At 44.7% G+C, this 22,078-nt stretch overlaps 1 protein-coding gene and 1 long non-coding RNA gene across 7 annotated transcripts in view; both read left to right on the forward strand.

Annotated features, from left to right (window-relative positions):
* The first annotated feature begins 891 nt into the window (after window positions 1–891).
* Window positions 892–8,379, forward strand: LOC135452285 (uncharacterized). 5 transcript variants are annotated; one of them, XR_010441571.1, is made up of 6 exons: window positions 892–1,252; window positions 2,140–2,241; window positions 2,917–3,050; window positions 3,370–3,549; window positions 5,652–5,713; window positions 8,251–8,379. It is a non-coding gene; the product is annotated as an uncharacterized LOC135452285 (long non-coding RNA). The 5 variants fall into 5 exon arrangements; XR_010441573.1 differs by lacking the exon at window positions 5,652–5,713 and having other exon boundaries at window positions 8,251–8,335; XR_010441572.1 differs by lacking the exons at window positions 5,652–5,713; window positions 8,251–8,379 and adding an exon at window positions 5,714–5,834.
* A 5,010-nt stretch (window positions 8,380–13,389) lies between these two features.
* Window positions 13,390–22,078, forward strand: part of ATOSA (atos homolog A) — a 47,618-nt gene continuing 38,929 nt past the window's right edge. The window contains exons 1-2 of one of the 2 annotated variants that reach the window (XM_064721886.1): window positions 13,390–13,711; window positions 13,943–14,212. In XM_064721886.1, coding sequence (XP_064577956.1) covers window positions 14,197–14,212 — 16 coding nt within the window. In that variant the 5' untranslated portion in view covers window positions 13,390–13,711; window positions 13,943–14,196. Of the gene's footprint in view, window positions 13,712–13,805; window positions 14,213–22,078 lie in introns of those variants that run through there. The other variant, XM_064721885.1, reaches the window with a different exon arrangement.

The raw sequence follows: 22,078 nt of genomic DNA on the forward strand, positions 1-22,078 counted from the left end.
CATGGGGTGCTGGGCTGACCCCAGCCCCTGATCTGTTCCCAAACCTGTCCTTCTCCATTGAAATCCTTTTTCGGTTGCTCAAAGGAGCAACTTGCCTTCAAATTTATGTGACTGCCTGCTTCCAGTTTTATCAGAAATCTCACAAAATCTGTTCTTTCCCTAAAGCCTGACTGGCCAGAGGGAGAGCTGTAACTTTCACTTGGGATGCTGCTTTGAACAATGAAAGTCAGAAAAAACATTATGGTGGTAATCCTTAAAAACTTCAGAACCAGGAGGCACATTAGACATGGCAAATTCTATCAACTGCAATCCTTTTTGATTGTAAATCAGTGCTGGGATATTTGGGAGTTTATTGAATGACATTAACATTTGGGTTAATAATAGTTTTCTCACATTGATGGAGGTTTCCATGAACCTCTGGAGGGAGAAATTAGTGGCCAGAGCAGGGCTGACTGTGACCCATCAGTCTTCCAGCTAATTTTAGTGGGCTTTGCATCAGCTGGGTGTTGGCAGCTTTTTCAGTGTCACTCACTTCTGAAGGAGGCCTACCTAGAGTAATTAGCTCATTCACCTCTAACAGAAATTATATGTTCCTTATCTCTTTAATTAGAGTGTATATAATGTTAGTAATGATGTATTATCTATGTATTCATTTTAAAGGGTTGTTTTGATGTCAAGCTTGCTTATAGAGGGTCACTGGTATGAGGATATGCATTAAACCCAGATTTTAAATCCCTGAAGAGTTATACAGCCCTGCATTTCCAAAGCACTTGACCTTGGAAGTACTTTAGATTGCTCCTTTCTTATGTTTCACTAATTTTTACATTGTGCCTCACTTGGCAAACACTAAATTGCAGGAAGTCATGTGCAATAAGGGACAGAAACAAGTTCACTTTATTTGGCTCTTAGTGTGGTTATTGGCACAATGAGGAAGAGTGACAGCATGTGAGATGAAGACACAGCTGTAAATTCTGCAGCTCCACAGCCCCCCAGGCTCCTGCAGTTAGCCATTAGACCCCTTAGGGAAGGCAGAACAGAGAGAGCATTCCTTGGATGCAGGTTTGCTGCTGGATTTTTGAGGATTTCCGCCAGGAGCACTGTGGTGCTGGGTACAGAGTGCACATGCTGCTCCCCAAGGGGATGCCACAGGAGATGCCCTCAGCTGAGCTCCAGCCCTAAGGACAACCAAAGGTCTTGTTTGTCCCTTCAACAGCCAGACTGGTGATGGAAAGGCTCATCTGTCTGATCAGAGGTAAGGCAGGACTGAAGAAACACCAGAGAGCAGGTTTGAGGCACAACAGTCTCTGAGGATGTCATGTCCCAGACTCATCCAGCAACACACCATGTGGATGGGACTCAAAAGACGTGATCTTAATTTTAGGAAAACCAGCAGATTTTAAAGAAGTTCTTGTTCCAGAATGAGTGATGGGGAACCCAGGGTGTTTTCTCAGCTGCATTCTGAATTGGCTTGTAGTGGTTGTAGCATTTTTCTTAGGCACTATTCCAGCAAATCACTTGAGTATGTGCTTAATTAAATCATGTGAGGAGTTTAAGGGGCTGGAAAGCACAAAGTGAAATCCTTTGCTGGGGACTTAATATCAGTGCCTCAGTTTCCCCTCTGCACCATAGAAAAGAAATATTTACTTCCCATACAGAATGCTGACAAGCTTAATTCAATCTTCCTTGTAAAGTGCCTTGAGGGCTTTAGGGAGAAGGTGCTATAAAAATCAGAATATTATTCTACACTCCCCAGCAAGACAGCACTTAGCTTTATATATTATCCTGCTGGTGATGCATCTCCCTCTGGCTGACAGCAGGATCAATTAATGTATATAAACCAAAAGAGGCTGTTTAGGAGACTTGTGGTCCATGTAATCTGCTAACACCTGATGACAAATCCAAACTTGAAAAGATGGAAAAGTCAGAGGTTTTAAGGTATTTTAGTGTAAAACTAGACAGTGGAAGACTGTGTGTGTCTTCAGAGCACAACAGGAAAGGGGCTGTTCCTCCAGTGATCTATTTTTCACTCCTCATTGGTTTTTATGGCCTTTGCTATTCCCTTTTCAGTTTTTCTGATCTTTGGTAGATTAGCAAGCTGTGCTCTTACACTGCTCTCTTATTTCAAATTTTCTTCATTAGGTTGAGAAGGATCTGACCTGACCTCAGAGGCAGCTGGAGTTGAGTGCAGACAAGGGAACTGCTGCCAAGGAGGGGCCATCAAGGAAATCCAGCACGGGAGAGGTTAGGGCAGGGTGGAGCTTTTAAAAACCCTCTAATTGTGCTTCTGCATTTAAACATGTGGAAAGTGCTGCTCAGGACAGAGTATTGCAAACAACACACATTTTCCTTAAGGTTCACTGATGTCAGTACAGCTAACATAGGTACTTTGGATATTTTTAACCTTTGTCTTTTCAGGCATTGAAATACAAGTATACTGTAATGTGTGGAAAAATAGATACTCAAAGTGAGTGAAAAAGTGCTACTTCAAAGTATCTCCCAGATAAAATGCATTTATCTTATTTAATGTTTATATATTTTTAAAATATTTTTAAGATTGAAAATAAGAAGCTCTTCACAGGTTGTGAATCCAACATTTCCTGCCTATAATTCTGCGCATTGTGTTCTGGCTAAACTTAATGTTTCCCCCTATTTTTGTTTTCTTTCACTGACAATACTTAAACGACCACATAGTAAACATCAAGAATCATAGCTACTCCTTTAGCATTTTTATGTTTACTGTGTATTTAATGAATAAAGTTCTTACAATGAAAATGAGTTTTAACAAATCTCTAAATTATGTGAAAAAGTAAAAAGAACAATTAATGAATGAGTGATTGGTTTGTTTGTTTAATTTTTTAAAATATGACCATTGGCAACTCCTTTCTGTGTTTATGTGTTTGTGCCCTGCCTTTCCAGGATACAGCCTCTTCATGGAAATAATATTTCCTCTTCTATGCCTGCTGCACTTGGCACACAATGGAGTCTCATTGCTCAACAGAGCCTCTACGTGCCATGAAAAATAAATAATTAAACTCCAGCCCTTTCAGCAGGTAAATACTGCCTTTCTCACCCCTGTGCATAAAGCAGCCAGTGTTCCACACCTGGCAGTGATCTCCTCTGCCAGTTCAGCCTCCCTGCAGTCCTGTGGCATGGAACACAGTGTGTGTCACCCCAGGGCTGTCCGGGGACAAAGGGAGGGGCTCAGCAGTGCCCACCACCCCTCTGCCTGCTGGGTTGGAGACAAAGGTGGAGGCATTTTACAGCCAAACTGCATTTCTGTGTGTATGCATCTCCCTTTAGAGCACCCTTCAGAGCTGTAGCTTCCACATGTGCTGGGCAGATGTTCAGTCATGCTTTCCTCTGTTCCAGCAAAGATTGGCTCTATGATAGCTGGTGTGGTGCATGGCCTGGGAGCTCCACACAGATCCTTGAGAAGGATGAAATGCTGTTTAGCTTCCACCAAAAGAGAGAAGAAATGCACACCTGCCTCCCTGAGAGTCTCCAGCTGCACAGTTCTGCTGCACTGGTAATTCCCAGCAATTGGAAAGGGTAAGAGCAGAATTTGGGGGCCAGTGGGGCCCACCAGTGTCTGATCAGAGCTGATCAGTTTTACTCTTGTGTCTAGAATCATCAGCTTCTTCTCATGTGTAATTTACTGTGTTTTCCCCTGAAAATATATCTTCCCTCACTCTGGGGAAGTGGGAGGAAATCTCTGGATTTTCTCTTCAACATAAGCTGTAGCTTCTACCCTGAGTACTTTTGGTGTTTGAGTAACAATGAAAAAAGGACAACCCCTCAACTGGGATGTAATTTCTCAATCCCTCCATCAAAGGTTCCAAAGGACAGCTGAGGGAGGGACAGGGCATGTCAATCAGCCCATGTGGCTCTGACTTGTGTAAAAAATGCAGGCTTAATCCCTGCTAATGCCCTACAAGCACTGTCCACACAGGGTTATACAAGCACCTGGAGCTGCTGCCGGGTGAGTGAAGCCTGTGGGTGCCCTGTGAGGCTGCAGGAGTGTGTCTCCAGCAGGGGTGGTCCCACAGCGTGGCAGCCTGTGTGTGCTTGGCACAGGGGGGCAGCGCTGGTGGCACTCCCCAGGTGCCCTGGCAGCACTCTCTGTGCCCGAGCTGTCCCTTACCTCTGCCATGCAGGGCTCAGTGTGCTTTGGCAAGGACAGCTGCCACCTGCTCCTCTGCAGTGAGGACCTGGCTTCCAGATTTTTAAACATAAGGGAGGTGAATCTAGAAAGCTCATAGCAAAACAGTGATGAAGGTTCATGGCTACAGTGACCAGAGATGTAGAGGATGCAGAGAAAAGCAACTCTGCCTTATTTATGTCAGAAAGGTACCTACCATAAGTTACAGCATTCCTAAAGATGCTGTGATCTATAGCAGCCTCCTAAGGCAAACCAGAATCCCCTCTTCAAAAGCAATATATCTATTTATTTAAAGAAGGGAAAATATTACAAATCTGACAATGTTCTTTCCTGCCAAGGAAAAATCTGAAGCGTTAAATGTGCAGAGTGACTTGGTGAATCAAAGCTGGGCAGTGGCTTTAAGTGTGCCACGTGTTCCTTGCTGGAGCCCTGCTGCTGACAGCTGATGGCAGCTTGCTACTGGCTCTGGACAGTGGAAAAAGCAGCCTCAATGACAGCAAAGGAAGAAGAGTAAAACCCTCCCCTTCCTTACAACTGGAGTGAGGAAATGGACCCTTAGTATGGTGGGCTGTGACTGGAGCCCTGCTTTTGAAACGTGATCCGTGTGTGCAAATCCCACACAGACCAGACGCCAAAACCACAGTCATTCTTTGACATTTCTGTTGAGAAAGAGAACAAATGTGCTCTGTACTCATCTTTTGTTTTTTGAAATAAAACCAATTAAATTAACTTTGAAACAATGGCTTTGATTACTATCTCTCTGGCGTCATCTTTACGTTGCTGTAATTCTATGGACTGGTGGCATCACTGCTGATTTGCACTGGTGTAAGAACAATCAGGCTCTGTGTTTTCCAGGCACTGAAGCTGCTTATGTTTTGTGTAAAGAAAGAAACTCAGTCAAACAGCTTTAAGGGAAAATAAATTAACCAAGAAATTCAGAAGGAGCCAAAAGCAATATGAGCACAGATAAAGCTACAATATTTCAACTGTATTGCTAGCTTAAAAAAAATACCCAGCCTAATTAAGGAAGTCTTGACTTTACTATAAATGTGTACACTGATCTGTCTTGGTTTTGAATTCTAATTGACATCCAAAGGTGAGCAATTTAATAAGTTTCTGCAATTTTATTTATTTTAGTATATGTACTCTACTTTACTGGCTTTGTTTGAGATCGTTGAATGAATGTAAGCTTCCCTTCCCCTTCAAATAATGTTATGCAACATGAGAACAAATCAACTGTAAGGACTGAAATTATAATTGACCTGGTGTGAAAGTAGGAGACAAAATTTTACCCAGCATAGCCTGAGTTGAAATTCTAGCTGCTTCTGTGTGAAGAGGAGTTGAACTTTGTGTATGACCAAGGATTTCACTATTGATGACATCTGGCAGGCACAGAGATTTATATACATATATATTTATTTATTTTCACACCGTGAAGCACAATCAGGACTTTCAGTATTCAGCTTTAATGTTATTTTTTTTTTTTCCATAGTTGCTATTATGCTCTCACTTGAGGATGTCAAACTCCTGAAAAGAGCAATTGTTTTGTTTCAGGTACAGTAATGCTTGGGGTGAGAGACAGAGGCTTTGTGTGTACCAGGGAAATTTGGTATATGAAGAAAGTGGAGCTGGGCTCAGGACTGATACAAAGTGCCAACAAGCCACAGTATTCTTCTCTCTACTTCTTCACTATACTATAGGACAGTGGCTCATGAGTGGAGTTTTATGGAATATTTTAATGTTAAAAAAATTAAGAAAAATAAACCCACAAAATTTGAAGCCACTTAAACCTGAAGCTTGGGTATATTTCACATTTCTGTATTTTAAAAAAACCAGTCCTGATGACTATGTGCAGCGCATTCTGTTCAGTGCCATTTCCATTCAGTCTTTACTATTAACACATAGTTTAGGCCACTACATGGCCATGAATAAATTAGATGGACTGTGGCTAATAACGATGTGATTAAAATTTTTAGAAGCAGGCCATGGCAGTTTTCCACAGCTCTGCCATTTGCCTAATAAGCCCCAACTCAGTGACTGCTTCAGTAAATGATACATGGCTTCTCTTGTAAACCTGGCATGGGGTTACATTAAATATTGCCTTGTATTTAACAACGTGCTACTTTCCTGCCTTACTCTCATAAGTCTAGTAGGAGTTGTGGCCTTAATTTAGCTTGGGTGGAACTATAGGTTGGACTTGTTGTTCCAGCAAGGTAATTGCTTCTCTGCATAAATGAATTATCCTTTTCATTTCCAGGGCCCATGGAAAGTTGTGTGTAATTTCAACCCATCAGTGTAGCCGTGGCAATCCTTTAACATGTTGTGCACGTGCTCCCTGCGTTGTTTTTGTCCCCAGTGCCACAGCTTTGCTGCAGGGTCAGATGTATGACAAGCTGGCCCTTTGGAGGGATGCTGGCCTCCCCTACAAAATGGGTACTAATGTGACAGAGGATGAGCCCTGCCTGAAAATGACAAATCCAAGGCCTTCCTGGCAGGCTGACAGGGATGGCAGCTCTGCAGAGAGCTGTACAAACTCAGTCAACAGCACTTGGGCACAAGCTCTGGTAGAGGGGAGGCACAGAGGGCAGAGGCTGTGAGCTGAGCCCTGCTGTACAGGAGGGAGCTGCCGGAGGGGCAGGAGCTGGCTGGATGTGCCACCAAACTGGGGCATGCAAAGCCATGACCCAGCTGCCGCAGTAGGACAGGGAAAGTAAACAGGGCTGGCAGAGACACCAGAAGCTGAACTTTGTGAACTCCTACCAGATGGAGTTACACCAGCAATTAATTTGGTGCAATTACTTCCACACAACTGTGTTGGAAATTATTGCAAGATAGATCAACTCATTAACAATAGGAAAACAACATTGCAAAACTCCAATCACCTCCTTCCAAGTGTTATGCACTCACTTTCCACTGAAATTAATGCAAATGGGGTGCCTGGCTTCCTGGATCACTGCATTGAGTAATTGGGGTACAGCTCCTGGATGTACCTGCTCAGATGTAAACACAGTGATGAGGGGAGAGAGATGACCTTGACTGAAAACAGTTCTTGTGCTTCCATTTTCCCCAATCCTACTGCTGGCAATGTCTTGATGTTTCTCTTGGCAAACATACATCTTCAGCTTCTGGTCTGGGCCTGCTGTTTGCTACAAAAACTTCAACTTTAATATGGAAATCTGTATGTTTTCTGATTAATATTTCCATCAAGCTTAGTCCTGGGTAAACATTGTGTAACATTAGCATTCATCAGTGGACTTGCACAATCCCCTTGGAAAAACATTGAAAAAATATTTCAAAAACCTGCTTTTGGTCTAGAACGAATATTACAGCCACAGAAAAGATCTTCTATGTAAAAGAGAGTAATTTTCCCCTCTTTCAGAGATTGAGGAATGATTCACAAGTCAATCATCTGCTTTTCAGTGCATTATTGCCTGATTAGTCAAGTGCTGATGCAATTAAACTTAATGATCTTACTGAGTAGGTGTCTGCTTAGATTGGCATTTTAAAAGAACAGGTCATTAGTATTTCTGTAAAACAGAACCTTTCTTTGTTTTTCCCACCCTATTTCTATATTTCCATTGCTACCAGTCACTGCCTCAGATGAGGCTGCACTGTTCTCCTTTGGAGCTGGTGTCTAATTGCACATCACAGATCAGCTGCTAAAGAAGCATGCAAAGCTTATGGAGTATCAGTTCAGGAGTTGCTGCAAATAGAGAGGAGATTATGCAAGTCACTTTTCCCAAGGTGAATGACAGACATACAGGAAGGGCTCAGTTTCTGTTGGCAGGAGGGTCTGGCTGGCTGCTGGACCTCAGCCTCTGGAAGCTGGCAGGAGAGAAGATTCCATCCTGAGAGGTGCTAAGCTCCTGCTGCTGCTGCCAGCAGAGTAAAGAAGGCACAGGGCATCCCATGTGACATGGGGAACTTGAGGAGCAGCACAGGACATGGACCAGGCTGTTTCCAACAGAAGGAATCTTCTGTATGTAAACAAAGTTTAGCAGCAAAGTGTTGAGTCCAGGAAATCATTTCTGGTGAGGAGAATAAGCTTTCCTTCTGAGAAGAGTGTAATTACTTCTCTATTGTTCTCCTAGTTCCTCCACAATTTAGTCTTGGCTGTGTCTCCAGTGAGAAAATACTACTTGGAACATAAAGGAACTTGAGAGAACGCAGAGGAAAACAAAAAACCCAAGATGTCATTTCACATTTGATTTCAAAAAGTTAATTTAGCAGGTGAGAACATGTTAATAGCTATATGTTTTTGCTTTGAAAGGGACAAATCATAGTGAAATTAAGCAATGGAGGACTTTGGTAGGAACTGCATGGAAAGAAAAATCCCTGTAAGTTAGAAAACAACAGGGTCTAACAGTAGAGCACCAGTTGGTTTATGCTTCCTATGTTTGTTCACTCTCTTCAAAATATTTAACACTGTGACCACAATTTGTGTATTTCTAAGAAAGAAAACTAAACTATTGCTGTTCCTACTGTCACAGATCCTGATTTTCCATACATGGGACAGGCTTCCTGCAGAAGTACCTCCAGTGCCTTAATTGATGCATTTGCACCAGGGAGAGCTGATGCAGTAAGATGACAATCAAGCCCATGGGTCAAGAGATTCAGAAATAAGTATCTAAAGTTAGGTGCCTAATTCCATAATTAGGAACTTGAGAAGAGGTGGACTGGTTTTCAAAAACACTGCAGGAGTGACAAATTCTGCTGAAGTCAATTTGAGTTGGAGGTGAGCTTTCCTTTAAAAATCAGCCTGCTTTATTTAAATGCCTAGTATTGTTTCAGGCATATTGGACATCCTGGGTTGAAGGTTTGAGTTTTCCCTCCCAAAGTATAACTGTATCAGCCTGTACCCAGTGCACAGAGCACTCATCATGTGGCACTCTAGAACATGAGTATATTCCATCCTGACAGACATTATTGTGTGAGTGTGTCTGGGGACTCACAAAGATTAGAAAAATCCACTTTCCTCTCTTTAATCCTGAGGCAAGCCACAAATGTAACAGAGGCCTAAGGGCTGTTCCAAAGGATGCTGGGGAGCAGCTTTGTGGAGGAATTTCTGCATGGGTTGGGGAATGAATATAGAACAAAACCTCCTCTGCAGCACCCACCAAGGTTCTCCTGCCTCCCTGACCAGTGTGGAATAAATTAAAGTAAGGAGCTCTGAAAGAACTGCCTAATGACATTATGAGCCAGGTTACCTGGAAGCTGTAAGGATTGGAAATGCAGTTTGGCTGTTTCTAATGTATTTTAAAATCTTATTGGGTTGATGCTATTAAAGCTTAAATCAAGCTGTTAAATCAAGATCATTTGGGCTAAAATATTTACTCTTAACTGCTGGAGGCTGAAGCCAACAGTGTAACACAAAGGTAGGCAGACATAGGACAATTGTCTCAGTCTGTCCTTGCTATTGGGCTTGAGGAAGAATAATAACAAGTTCTTTTCCTTTCAACTAGATCCCCTTATCTGTATAAGATAAGGGTTTATAATTCAATTTTAGTAACAGCTTGTAGGAATTTATTAGTTGTGAATTCATAAATTCCTATAAGTACATAAGTAATTTCTTTGCAAAGTGGTTACTACTGGTGAAAATTAACTGATGGTTGATTATTCATAGGGTTTTTTTAGCACATTTCAAATTTGTTGCATTGTATACTGTACATTCCAGTCTATTCCTGATTGTCTTCACCCTTTTGCAATAATATTCTCCCAGCTGCAGTAGCATTATACCTCATAGGTGGCAGCCATGTCAAAAGCAGTTGTGCCACATCATTTAACAGGCAGTAATTGTTTCCAGGAATCACAGGAATCTTGATCTGCTGCCTCAGACATCACTTCTTTGACAGCTAAAGCTGAAAAGACACTTGGGATGGAACTTTAAATACACTCTGTGTCAGGTTGCAGGGACTGTGCCAACAGCCTGCAGTGCTGAAGAAAACACAGCCATACATTAATCTTGGTTTTTTGGTTTCTTTTTAAACTTAATTTCTATATGAACAAGAGTTATGAGAAGTCACTGTGTCATGCTGCCCCAGGTGAGGACATTTTAAAATCCAATGGCCCATTTGAGACAAGTTTCACATGTGGTTACTGTTCACAAGAGAAATAAAGGTCTGGCACATTTCAGGAAAAGGATAGGGTGGCCCTGTTAAGGTTTCCACCAGGAAAGGAGCAGCCACCAAAATTCATGCACTGTTTGTGCCAGAGCCACTTTGTCCACACAGAGGCTACATACAGCCTAAGCTCTCACCTGTTTACACAGTGAGGTTACCTACCTGAGACAGAAATGGATAAGAAACCTGGTTTTGTCCCTGCTCCCAGAAGTATGTGTAGGTCTAAACTTGGCAGTGGGAGGGCAGTCAAAGTTCTGTTTGTGTTTCTAAGCTAATCCTGCTTTTGTGTGATGTGTAATGCAACCATGTGCTTTTTGGATATTTAACTTGATGCTAAGCTTCTGAGGTCAGAGATTCATTTCAGTACTCTCATTGCTCTCATTAGATTTCCAAGTGTGTGTAAGCAAATTCCTGTGGTGGAAGCCCCTTATCCCATATTTTTTCTGTGTATTCATGTACTATTTTTTTTTTTTTTTTTGTGACTGGGACAAAAATTATGAGTTCAAGAACATTTTTAGCTGTTTTACCCAAACTGAGTCCACAAGTTTGTTTGGGATGTTTATCATTATTTTGCTTTTATTATTACATGGGGAATATTGCATAATTAGATCTCTCAAATAATTTTATGTTCTGCTTTTTTTCAGCTCAATTATGTGTCTATGTGGTCAAAAGAGAAAAGTCCTTCATCTGAAGTGAAGCAGGACCTGAAGGATGTATCTCAGACATCCCCACGGCTCTCAGGGTCCAGGAATGCACTGACTCAGGAGTGGAAGCTGAACCCAAAGTCTCCTACATGGTCACACAGAGTAGCACTGCACACCAGATGTGGCTTTCTCTTGTCATATGCCTAAAACTTTTTTTAATGATAAGTGGTTTTCAGGCTGGCAATTAATTTGCCATTGGCTTAAACTCCTAAGAACTACAAGGTAGTGGGAAGCTAGCTGGCTCATTAATTAAAATAGAAAAAAAGTATTTTGAGATAGCATTTTCCTGGAAATAGGGTCCGTTTATGTCTGATGAGCTGTTTTATAAAAAGTGCCAAAGTGAGATTAAAACTTTTAAAGCTATTAAAAAATAGTATGTGAAGCTTAATGGCTAAATAGCTACAATTGTAATTAAATAGTAGAAAGGCAGATTTGGTTTTGGCTGTAAAACCAATATTAGAACGAGGTACAAACTAATTTGCAGTGTCCTACAGCAACAATTAGTGTCCTAAAGGATGTGACTTTTCATTAGGATGACTAGGAGGATCTGACAGGTGGCTGAATCATGCCCACTGCAGTCACGCTGAACTTCATCTGCATGCACCCACAGTATTTATTGCTCAGTCAAATTCTTCCTTTTATAATTCTGGATTGCCACATGTGCAATTACATTGCATCCGGCAGAGAGCTCTGAGATCTGTAATTACCAAACACGTCCACAGCAGTCACACAGCAACAGAAGTGACACTCATGTACTCAGGAGTGCAAAATCAAAGCACTGAACCTCCCATCTGCCCGTGACTGAATTGAGAGGTGTTTACTGCCCAGTTTATATTCTGTGAAGCACCCTCCCAGTGTAATGATACACAACTGATAAATGAGAGAGGGAAATAGGTGCAGTTCACACAAGCCAAACAGTGCAGAACTGAGTTATTCTGGAACTTTACACTCTTTGCAATACCTCCAGTACATGCTCAGCTAGCTGTGAGAAAAGAGTGGCTGTGCAGAGCCCAGATGTACACGCATCTGCAGGGATGCTGGCACACTAGAAAGAATCAGGAACTGGCTAGGCCATGCACAAGAGTCAGAAGACTTGAGTATGTATCAGTCACCCTGTTGTAGGGAGTGAGTGCCTCCCATAGGGCCCAGGCTATAGGATGGAATGTCTGTAAACAATCCCAGTGGAAGGAATTACCAGAGTAACTGGAGATGTGGCAGGGTCTATGTACATCCCACCTGTAGGACCGTCTAAAAGCATGACACACACTGCATTGTTTCATCTGTCTTTCTGACCGAGTCCCTGTCTGAGTAACAGAGCTGTCCATGGGGCCTGCCCTGGCAGTGGCACAGCCTCCAGGTGAGCTGTACCTTGACATTCCAGCTCTTCTGCAGTACTGCTTCTCCTTTCGAGCAGTTCTTTCTCCTCTCTAGAGGTCACTTTAGCCGGCCTAGATCTGTGCCCCTGGAGAGAGGAGGATCCCTATCACCAGGGCCGCTTGTTTCCCCGTTCTCCGTGGTGCATTTAGCAGTGAGCCTACAGCGATGGGGGGTGATTGGGGCACGGGCAGGGAAGGGGTCCGCACTGGGAGCCCCGGTCCTGAGCTGCTATACTAGGCAGGCCTGACGTGAGCGAAGGCGCCGAACCATCCCTTTCAGTAAAACCTGTATTTCTGCCGGATTAATGCGGTTGTGTAACCGCAGCCCAGCTGACTCCATTGTTCCTCCGCACAATGTTGTTATCAGCGTGAAGTGAGCCATGCCGCCGGGCAGGGCCGGGCGGGCCCGGGCAGCGCTGCCCCGGGGCAGGGGCGGCCCGCAGGGTGAGGGGTGAGCGGGCGGGGGCTCAGCTGCGGCCCGGCGGGCACTTCACACCTGGGATCGCCGCTCTGCGGACACGCGAGCATTTAACCCCGGCGGCCATGGGCTCCTGCGGGTACACGCGTGGCAGGACACGTGTGCGGGGGGCAGCGGGAAGGAGGCCGGGCAGCGGCTGGCGGCGCTGCGGGAACGGCGCGGGTGAGGGGCCGCGCCAGCCGCCGCCGGAGCCGGGTGAGTGAGCGAGCGAGGGGCCGCTCCCGTCCCCGGGGCAGGAGCCCGGCTGCCACAGCACTTGGAGGGGGGTTAGGGGCGAAGGGACGAGGCCGTTCGCGCACACCCATAAACCCAGCGGCGCCGTTTGCAGCGCAGGGCACGGGTGTCCCGGGACAGCGGGCACCGCGCTCCGGGCGGGACCGGACCGCGCCGTACCGCGGCCGCGCTCTGTTGCTGTGACAACCGAGCTGCTCGACGGCGGGCGGATGGGCGGGCGCGGGACATTGGCCGCCGTGCGGCACGTGGGGCTGCTGTGGGCCGGGCAGGCCCGCCCGGGGGCGGGATGAGTGCGGAGCGGGGCGGGCGCAGCGGGGTCCGCGGTCCCGGCGGGCGGTGGTCGCTGGAGGCCGAGTGTGGCGGGTACCCCCGGCTGAGCTGCGCTGCCTCGGCTCGCTCTGCCCTGCCCTGTGCCGTGCCGTGCTCGCCGGCGGGCTGTGATGTGTGTGCCCCGCTCGGCGGGAGGCGGGGAGTGCCCGGCGGAGAGGAGGGGAGTTAGTCAGCGGCGAGGAGGAGGAGGCAGGGCCGGAGGCAGAGCCATGGAGAGCCGCGCTGGGCGGGCGGGGCGGCCTGTGTGACCGGGGCGCAGCGCGGGGGCACGGCCCGGCAGCCCGGGGGCAGCGGCGGGGCCGGGCATGAAGGTGCGGCGCAGCCCCCCGCCGCCAGCCGCCGGCCCGTGACGGGGCGGGGGCCGCGGCCCCGACGGGGCGGGCGGGGGGCCGCTCGCTGCCTTCCTCGGGGCAGGCGGGCGGGCGGGCAGGAGGGAGGGGACTCCGGCAGGGGCTGCCGTCGCCCGGGGCCGCGGTGACTCAGAGCCGGCGCGGCCGGGGGTGAGCCGAGGTCTGTTGTTGTGGGATTTTTTTCCCCAGCAGGTTATAAATAGCCCCGCGCGGCGCCGTGTCACGGAAGGACACCCTGGCCGGGCGCGGGCAGAGGCCGCCGGCGCGCAGCCTCCCCCGGCCGGCCCGCCGGCCCAGCTGCCGTAGCGGCGGGGCCGCCTCCCGCCCGCCGTGCCCGCTGCCGGGGCCACAGTGACACCGGCGGCCGGGGCAGCCACAGCCCGGCTCCGCGGGGACAGCCGCACGGCACCTCGGCCCTGTCAGACCTCGCTGAGGCAGCAGGGAAGATGAAGCCGGAACGAGGTAAAGGGCTTATCAGTACATTGCTTTTTGTTTGTTTTGTCTGTAGGATTAGAAGTAGCCCGGTGTTTGGCTTCGATGTTATCGCTCCGTTTCCTTACCCCCTCCCCTGTCATTTTGGGGGGTGGGAAAAGACCCAGGTACTCGGGCTCAGCTCGGGGAATGCCAGTGGGAGCGGGGTGCGGAGGGTGCCCCGCCAAGGGGGGCTCCAGCCCCGTGTCCTGCCTGTCCTTCGGCTTCCCATTGTCTCGGCTGGATGGAAGGAGACAAACGCCGTAGCCGAGTGCTTTTGCTGTGGGAATGCTGCAGTTCGTGTGTCAGACACAGCCGGCTCGTTAGCACAGTCCTGCAGTGCCGAGCCGAGAGTCGGTCAAAGGCAAATCGGGCATCGACAGACAAAGCCAGCAGATGCACAGAAATATCTAAATATAGCTGAAAAACACCCTGAAAATAACCATAACTTACATCTGTGTTGTTTTATAAACTGACAGTGCTTTTTTTTCCCGGTTATAATGGAGATGTTTCATAACAAGCGTGGTGAAATATAAATTTTTCACGATTATTTGGTTACATCTCATCGGATTACTGACATCTGGTTTTACAGAAAAATCAAGACGGCAGTCTACGTATATGTTTATAACACTTGAGCTCTTTTGCCGTATAGCAACAGCTGCTGATGCCCCTAGAGTTGGAAATATGTTATGACTTCTATTTTGATCCACAGAGCAGTGATTATTGATTCGTGTTAAAGCAAGACATTTTTGAAGAAAATTTTAGAAGTGCTCATCGTAATATTCAGAATGTTAATTAATAACAATAATCCATGTTTCCTAAAGTTTTGATGATTCTATTGATTCTTGGTTTCTTTCAGTTTAAAATCATGTTCTATTTCTGTTATAATCACTTTGGTGTTTTGAGAAACACTTTTATATAGCTGATATTCGTGTATTAAATGCTAACACTTACATGACATACACATCCTAATTAGGTTTGTTAATGACATGTTTGCTAATAGTGACACTGCATACATGACCACTCTCAGGTGGATTTCTTGTTTGTATGTGCTGAAAGGATTATATGGTGTGATGATAGCACAGATAGTACAGAAGCAATCATAAATTAATGGGGTTTAAGTACCATGGTTTTGAAATGGGCCTTTCTCATTGCTTTCTTCCTTGTTTCTTAACTGCTTAAAGCTTCACACTATCTACTGCAGCAAGGCTGGTTGTTTGTAGGATCTTTAGATTTTAATACCAGACACTGAAGTTTGAAAACTGTTTACTGTTAGGGTAAAATTATATTTCAAAACAGCCAGGTAAAACCCAAGTCAATATTTGCAGCTTTAATATGTTCTAATGTAGTGGTTCCACATCTACATGACCTTTGTGTAATCTTTTCTTTAACTTTTAGGCAGAAGGAGTTAGGACACTGCAAACATTTTCAGTTGCTATGTGATAGGTGATCAGATGCCTTTTTTAACCAACCTGTTGTGGAGGCAACCAAACTTGTACAGAAAGCAAGTTATTAGGTTGCTGGGGTATTATTTGTGGGTTTTTTCCTTTTTTTTTTTTTTTTTCCTGTAAGCTGGAAGATAATAAATTGAGATTCTTATACAATGTTAAGTGTTTACCATGAACTGGACGAAATCCTTCAGAAGTTGTTTTGAAATTCTTCTAAGATAATTAATGAAAAAGTCTTGAAGTAAATAATGGCTCTTACCAAACGTGGGAGCGTATCTCCAGCCATTTTAGTGGATCCCTCCAGCTTAACTGTGTGCTAATACAGCAGAGCAACACCGTGCACAAAGGGGTTGTGAAAGTGCTGCCTAAATGCCATGTGCAGCCCACAGAGACTCTTAGGAGGCACGAATCATGCAAATGTTTACATGTGCTGCTTTCTGCATAGCAGCTGTAGCACAGGACACAAGCAGTCAAGTGTGCAGTCACCTGCTTCCAATCGTCGCAGATTAATGGCAAAGGGCAGAGGAGAGGCAGACCACTCAGCTTGCCACAGGTTTCACTGCTCTACTGAGCCTCAAAATCCTGGGAAGACTGTAAGTTCACACCCCAAGTGAAACATAAAGAAGCAGACTTTAAATGGACTTGCAATGTGTTGGGGTTTTTCTTGTTGTTGTTCTTACAAATAATTATATCAGAATCAATTTGGAGCAGAGGGATGCAGTTCTTGTTAGAATTTAACTCAACACTGCACTGAAGATTGTAATGCCCAGGCACATTGGGAAAGGTGTGGTTTAGCCTGTGCTGAGCTACCAGTAAGGTTCTTGTTATCCCCAGCAAAGATGGATGATGCAGGAGAGGAAAGCGGAGATCTAAATGTGCAACTATTTTTATCAGTGGGAAGAGCTACAGAATGTTTAAATTTAAGGAGGTGAGAGAGATGGGCAGAAATGAAGAAAACGTGGGAATTTGGCCTTAAGGTACTTACCTCTCTAGGAGGGCAAGTTGGGAAATTGCAGCTATAGATGTGTAATGTGTGAGAGCAGTGTGGAGGGGATGGAATATGGAGCTCTGCATAGCAAACCTGCAGAGCAGTTCTGTGGGTGAGGGAGAGCAGGACGAGAGCTTTGAAAGCACAGGTAAACATGTGGACTTGTTCCTTTGCCAGGCAAAGGCATGGGGCACTCCCAGGATGTATCTCATGAGCATCACTCAGGACATGGCCCTCAGGTGGGGTTTGAGTGTGGGAGGACAGTGGCTGCTCTGAGCACATTCCCAGAACTGTCTGTACTGGGTCGAGGGAACACAGTAACCCAAGAACTGATGGCTGCTGCTCAGCTTTACCTTCGCTGTGCTTCAAGGGAACTCTTGAAGCATGTTAAAATACAGTGGTCATGGTTCTTCAGCTGAGCCTCCACTGGTGCCAGGGAGAAGAATCTGCCTTTCTTACATGCCATGTTTTTGGAGTGATGTTTGAGTTTGGAGTTAGTTTTGGTTGTTTTTTGGGTTTTTTTCTTTCTGCAGTAACAACATATCGGGTTACCTGGCTTTGATCCATGATATCATCACGATTTGGTTTCTGCAGTACAGCTGCCTAGTCAGCTGCTTCGTGCTGCATGTTTGGACTGCTGTTTCCTTTCTCAAGTACAGAGCTTTGCTCTTGCTTCTATTGAACTTCGTTCTAATGACTTCTGGTCGCTTCGGCAGTTTATTGAGTTTGGAAGACAGAATAAGGCTTTGTAGCAGAGAGCTTGCAAAGTTTTCCAGCTCAGCTTTGTTCATAAACTGTGTAAACACACTGTTTCACCATCAGCATTAATGAAAACATTGCATAATGTCAGTGATAGCTTGCTGCCAAACTCAGAAGGCTTGTTATGTACTCTTAGAGTACACTTGGTGCACAACTGGAAAACATCTTGTGGTTTAGATGAATCTACACTATAGTCATATTTTACTGTGGAAATGTTACAAGACATCAAAAGTTTTGCTATAGTCTAAATAGCTGGGAGTTATTGCTCCTTCCTCCTCCCTCATTGCATGAATGATCAGTTAAAGGAGGAGGACAGGCTTGTTTGTCTCTAAATGCATGCTGGCTGGTTTTTATCACCTTATTCTAGTCTTTTCTTACTTTCTTATTGCCTTGCTTTGTTTTTCCTCTATTTGTGTTCTCTGTGTAGAAACTATTTTGTTTTCACTTACAAATGAAACAAAAAGCAGTCCTTTCTTACTTTCTGAAGCATTAATTCCCTCCTTGAGATGATCCTAATTTACAGAAATTACTTTCTGTCTACAAGAGAGGAACAAGCAGACTGAAGATTGCTTTTTGTCTTCTTCCTTCTTTGCAAGTCAAACTTGGCTATGTGCCTCAGGGTCTGTTTGTAGTAACTGGGTTAAGGAACTTCTGCCACATTACTTGGTAGGTTGGTGTGGAAAGAGGTAACTCTTGGTTCAAAAAGTCTGTTTACTGCCTCCTGTGGGAAACATGGCTGAGGCATTTTGGGATCGGTCTGTGGGGAAAGCTGGAGGAGAGATTAATGAACAGTTGATGGAATTTAGAGTTTTAGGAGGAAGGATGAGGAGGCATGGCACTCAGGGGAAGTGAGCTGAACCAGTGTGTTCAGTTGTGGAGTTGGTTGTTAATTTAGGAGATGTGGGTAAGGCCCTTGTTTTTATAAGCATAAAATATGCCCTATATTAACTGGGGAAGATGTTATGGAAAACTTTTTAGCAAAGATGACGTGCTACAGAGTATGCAGATTAGGAAGTGAAAATATATATTGAAAAAGGATGAGTGTTGTTTTAGTGTCCTATATTGAACCGTGATCCAGACACTTTAATTTTGTAGTATCTCCTCAGTGAAATGTCACAAAGCACTTAAACTTTTCCACGGCAGAATGATGCAGGCAGTCAACAAAGTAATAAAGTGGAAATGAGCTGCTTCCTGCTCGGTGGAGCTGTCACTCCAGAGGCGCTGGGGCAGCGCCCGGGGCTGGGTTGCCACAGGTAAGTGCAGGTTGGGTGCTGATGAGCCGGGCTGACGCTGTGCCTGCCCCAGGAAGCCCCCGGGCAAACCGGGCACGTGTGGCCAGCTGCGTGTGCCGGGAGCCTGCTCCTCCTGCCTGCCGATAGAACCTGCTTGTTCTCAGAGAGAAGCAACACCTGAAACTGCTCACGGTAAAACCCCACCGAGCCAAGCAAACTGACAGGTGCTGTACTCACGTTCCTTTAATGGGGCATGGAGCCACCCAGCTCTACTCTTTGGGGAGAGCAGATTTGTCCTGAGAACAGATAGCATATAGATACAGGATATGAGTGGACAGGAACAGGAGCCTTTGTTTTTTAATTGAGGGTGGAGTCTAGATGCTTTCAATACAGTTCTGTCCTTGCACCTGTAAAATGGCAGTATAAACTCTTTTTATTAAATTTCTACCTCAAACGTTTTACTTGGAAGAATTCTTAGCTTTTAGGTGCTTAACTTTTTAAAAATTTTAGGCACCAAAAAATTTAAAGTGTATTTATTTGTAGAATGGAAAATCTCAGGTTTTAATTTGAAATCCCAGCTTCGTTTTCTTACCTGTTCTGCAATTCGTACCTAGCTATTGACAGCAAAGCAAGTCTTCCTGTTGCAAAAGTATTTCTTGGGTTGGAAGGGTGCTTTTATCATTGTTCAGCAGTGAGGGTTCTTCGTGGCATACCTGTTTCTGAGAGAGAACCATCCTGGTAACAACTTTGCCATTTTTTGGTAGTTTGCTTGGTGTTGCCCATATTAGCTGCCTTTAGCTGTTGCTAAAAGAGATGCTGCTGGTGTGGCATTTAGGTGGATATTTTGGGGACTGTGGATATGCCAAGCCCATAGGCTTGGAGTGTATAAACTGACCCTTCTGACCATATTCTTAACTTGCTGCAGTGAGAAACTTTGGCATGTCAGTTCAGATCCCTGGGGTGAAACATATTAGGTTGGACTTTGCTGTTAAGGGCAGTGTTGACATTATTATTGGATCTGAGGTCTGCCAGCTTCTAAATGTTTTTAAAAATAAGCTAACATTTATAAATACAGATTCTCATGAGAGACAAGAGTTTGCTGCCAAATGAAATTCTACTTATTAAAATTAGAAGTCTTCTGTGAAAACAGAGTAACTGACGAGAACAAACCAGCTATATGACATTTGTTAAAAGAACTTGCTCTGTCTGCTTCACTGTTTATAAAATGTTTCTTTGGTATTTTGATGGACTTCTACTAATAGCAGCCATTTACTGGTGGAGAAATAGCCATAACCTTTTATCTTTTCAGCAATAAGTTTAAGGTAACAGTCCAGCTATTCTTTTAGTCCATCAGGTCTTGCAGTTTAATTGTAAATATAGTGGTAGTTATTGTCTCCATTCCAATGTAATACTTGATAAACTATGTTTTTTAGATTTTTTGAAATTGTCTCACATCATTGTCTTTCAAGGAGGTGGTAAATTGTTCAGTCTTTGCAGGTCATTTAAATGTAATGTTTAGACAGAAGCCAGTTTTTAAGTTAAAATTGTTTTAGAAGTGCATGTACAGTTGCATGCTTACCTTTGTACTACCCAGTACTAAAACTCCATGTATAAGTAGGCAATTAAGGATGAATGCAAATACAGAAGAGTGCCTCTTGGACCTGGGTAGGTAGCTGGACTTTGGAAGACTTCACTTTCATTACCTATTCCTTTTTCTGCTGGTCTCGTGCAGGGTGGCATGACTACAGCTACAAGCACATGGCTGAAGCCATGTGAGTTATTCTTGCTCTGCAATCAGAGCTGTACTGAGATTGGAAGAGATTTTTTTTTACAAAGGCTACTTGTAAACAGAATAATTGAGTTGTAAGTCATGAAAATTCTCCATCTTTTCTTAACAATTCAGAGTTAATCTGACCAAGACCAAGTCACTTGTACTAATACATTTCCTTCTATGTTAAATGGGCCTGACCAGTTCTTTGGCTAGTGATTTTTCATGCTAGCTTTGGGACCAAAGCTGTTTCAAGTTGCTGTCTGGGATGGTGTTACACCATCACATTGACTCAAAATGCAAAGATGTAATAGGGTAGTGTGAAGATGTTCTTGGGGATAATTTGGAGAGGGAGCTGTGTGTGAGGCAGCTGGACACACAGGGAAGGAGCACTCTGCATACATGAAATACTAATGGCATTTAATGTCTGAGCTGATTGTAACAGTCCTTGTAATGAATAAAGGCAAACAAAATAGCCTCACTGAGAAATCTTCTGAACAACTTTGTTTCTTCAGGAGCAGTGAGGGGAGCTCTTCTCCCCCATACACATTTATTTTGGTTTGGCCACTTTTCTTTCGTGGGCATGTAGTCTCTCTCTGTGCAGGGATGTAGTACCAGTAACCATGGGGCAGCTGAGCTTCCCTCTTAGCAATGATCAAAGTGTTTCCCAAACGCATTGGCTTTTTCTAAGGAAAAATCAAGTTGGATTTTCTTCTGTGGCATAAAAAAGGGAGAATATATCTGAAACAGGGACTCTGGTTGCACGTGAGCAATGTCATCTGTTTTACATTACACAAGTTAGTGATCTTTTTTTTCCATCAAGATCCCTGGGAACCAGGTTGTTAAGTAAGTCCATTTTGGATAGTGAACTACTTTAGGGAGTCTATGAGCAGGTGACTGCTTGTGCTAATTTAACCTCTTAATGGTGCTTGCTGTGTATGCAGGGATTCCTTTTGCCCACTAATAAGCCTTCAGGATTTCTAGGACGTATTTCACACTTCTCTGTGCTGTAACAAATCAAGCTTCTTTCATAGGATGCTGTGCAAGTATCAACTTGTTTTGTGTAATGGTGGCAGGAAGGGCAAAAAGAGACACAGAACTTCAGTGAAATTGAGGGTGGCAAGTATTATTTCATATCCTCAGTACAGTCAGCACCATGATGGGAGGTGGTAGAGAGGCAGCTGGTTTCTTCTGAGGGACGAGGGAAGGAGAGGTGCAGGAAGAGCTGCTGTGGTCAGCCTGGTTTTTTTCAGAGCAATGGGAAGCCCTTCTCCCCTGCCAGGTATTGTTCTCCTTGATTCCCTGCCAGGGCACCAGCCCAGCAACGCCAGTGAAACAAACCATGGCTCAAACTCACACTTCAGGCAGGTCAGCAAGTTTGGTGGAAGGCTTTGTTTGCAGGCTTGGGGGGCAGAGAGGGTGTGTAAGAGCAGAATCTGAGTAAATGTCTGTGATGGCTCCTTGCCATAACTTCTGTGTTAACAGAGAGGGAAGTTCTGATATGTTGAGCTGATGCTTTTTTTAATGTGCAGTTTTCTGTAAAGTCACAAGTACTGGTGCATTTCCTTTGCATGTTAGATCTGAATCTTTAGAACTCCTGAATCTTCAAGACTTCTGTTTACTTTTCTTTATTTTTAAAATTTTCATTAAGTAGGTGAATTT

Source organism: Zonotrichia leucophrys, chromosome 10 (assembly GCF_028769735.1).
Source record: "Zonotrichia leucophrys gambelii isolate GWCS_2022_RI chromosome 10, RI_Zleu_2.0, whole genome shotgun sequence".
Lineage (NCBI taxonomy): Eukaryota > Metazoa > Chordata > Aves > Passeriformes > Passerellidae > Zonotrichia > Zonotrichia leucophrys.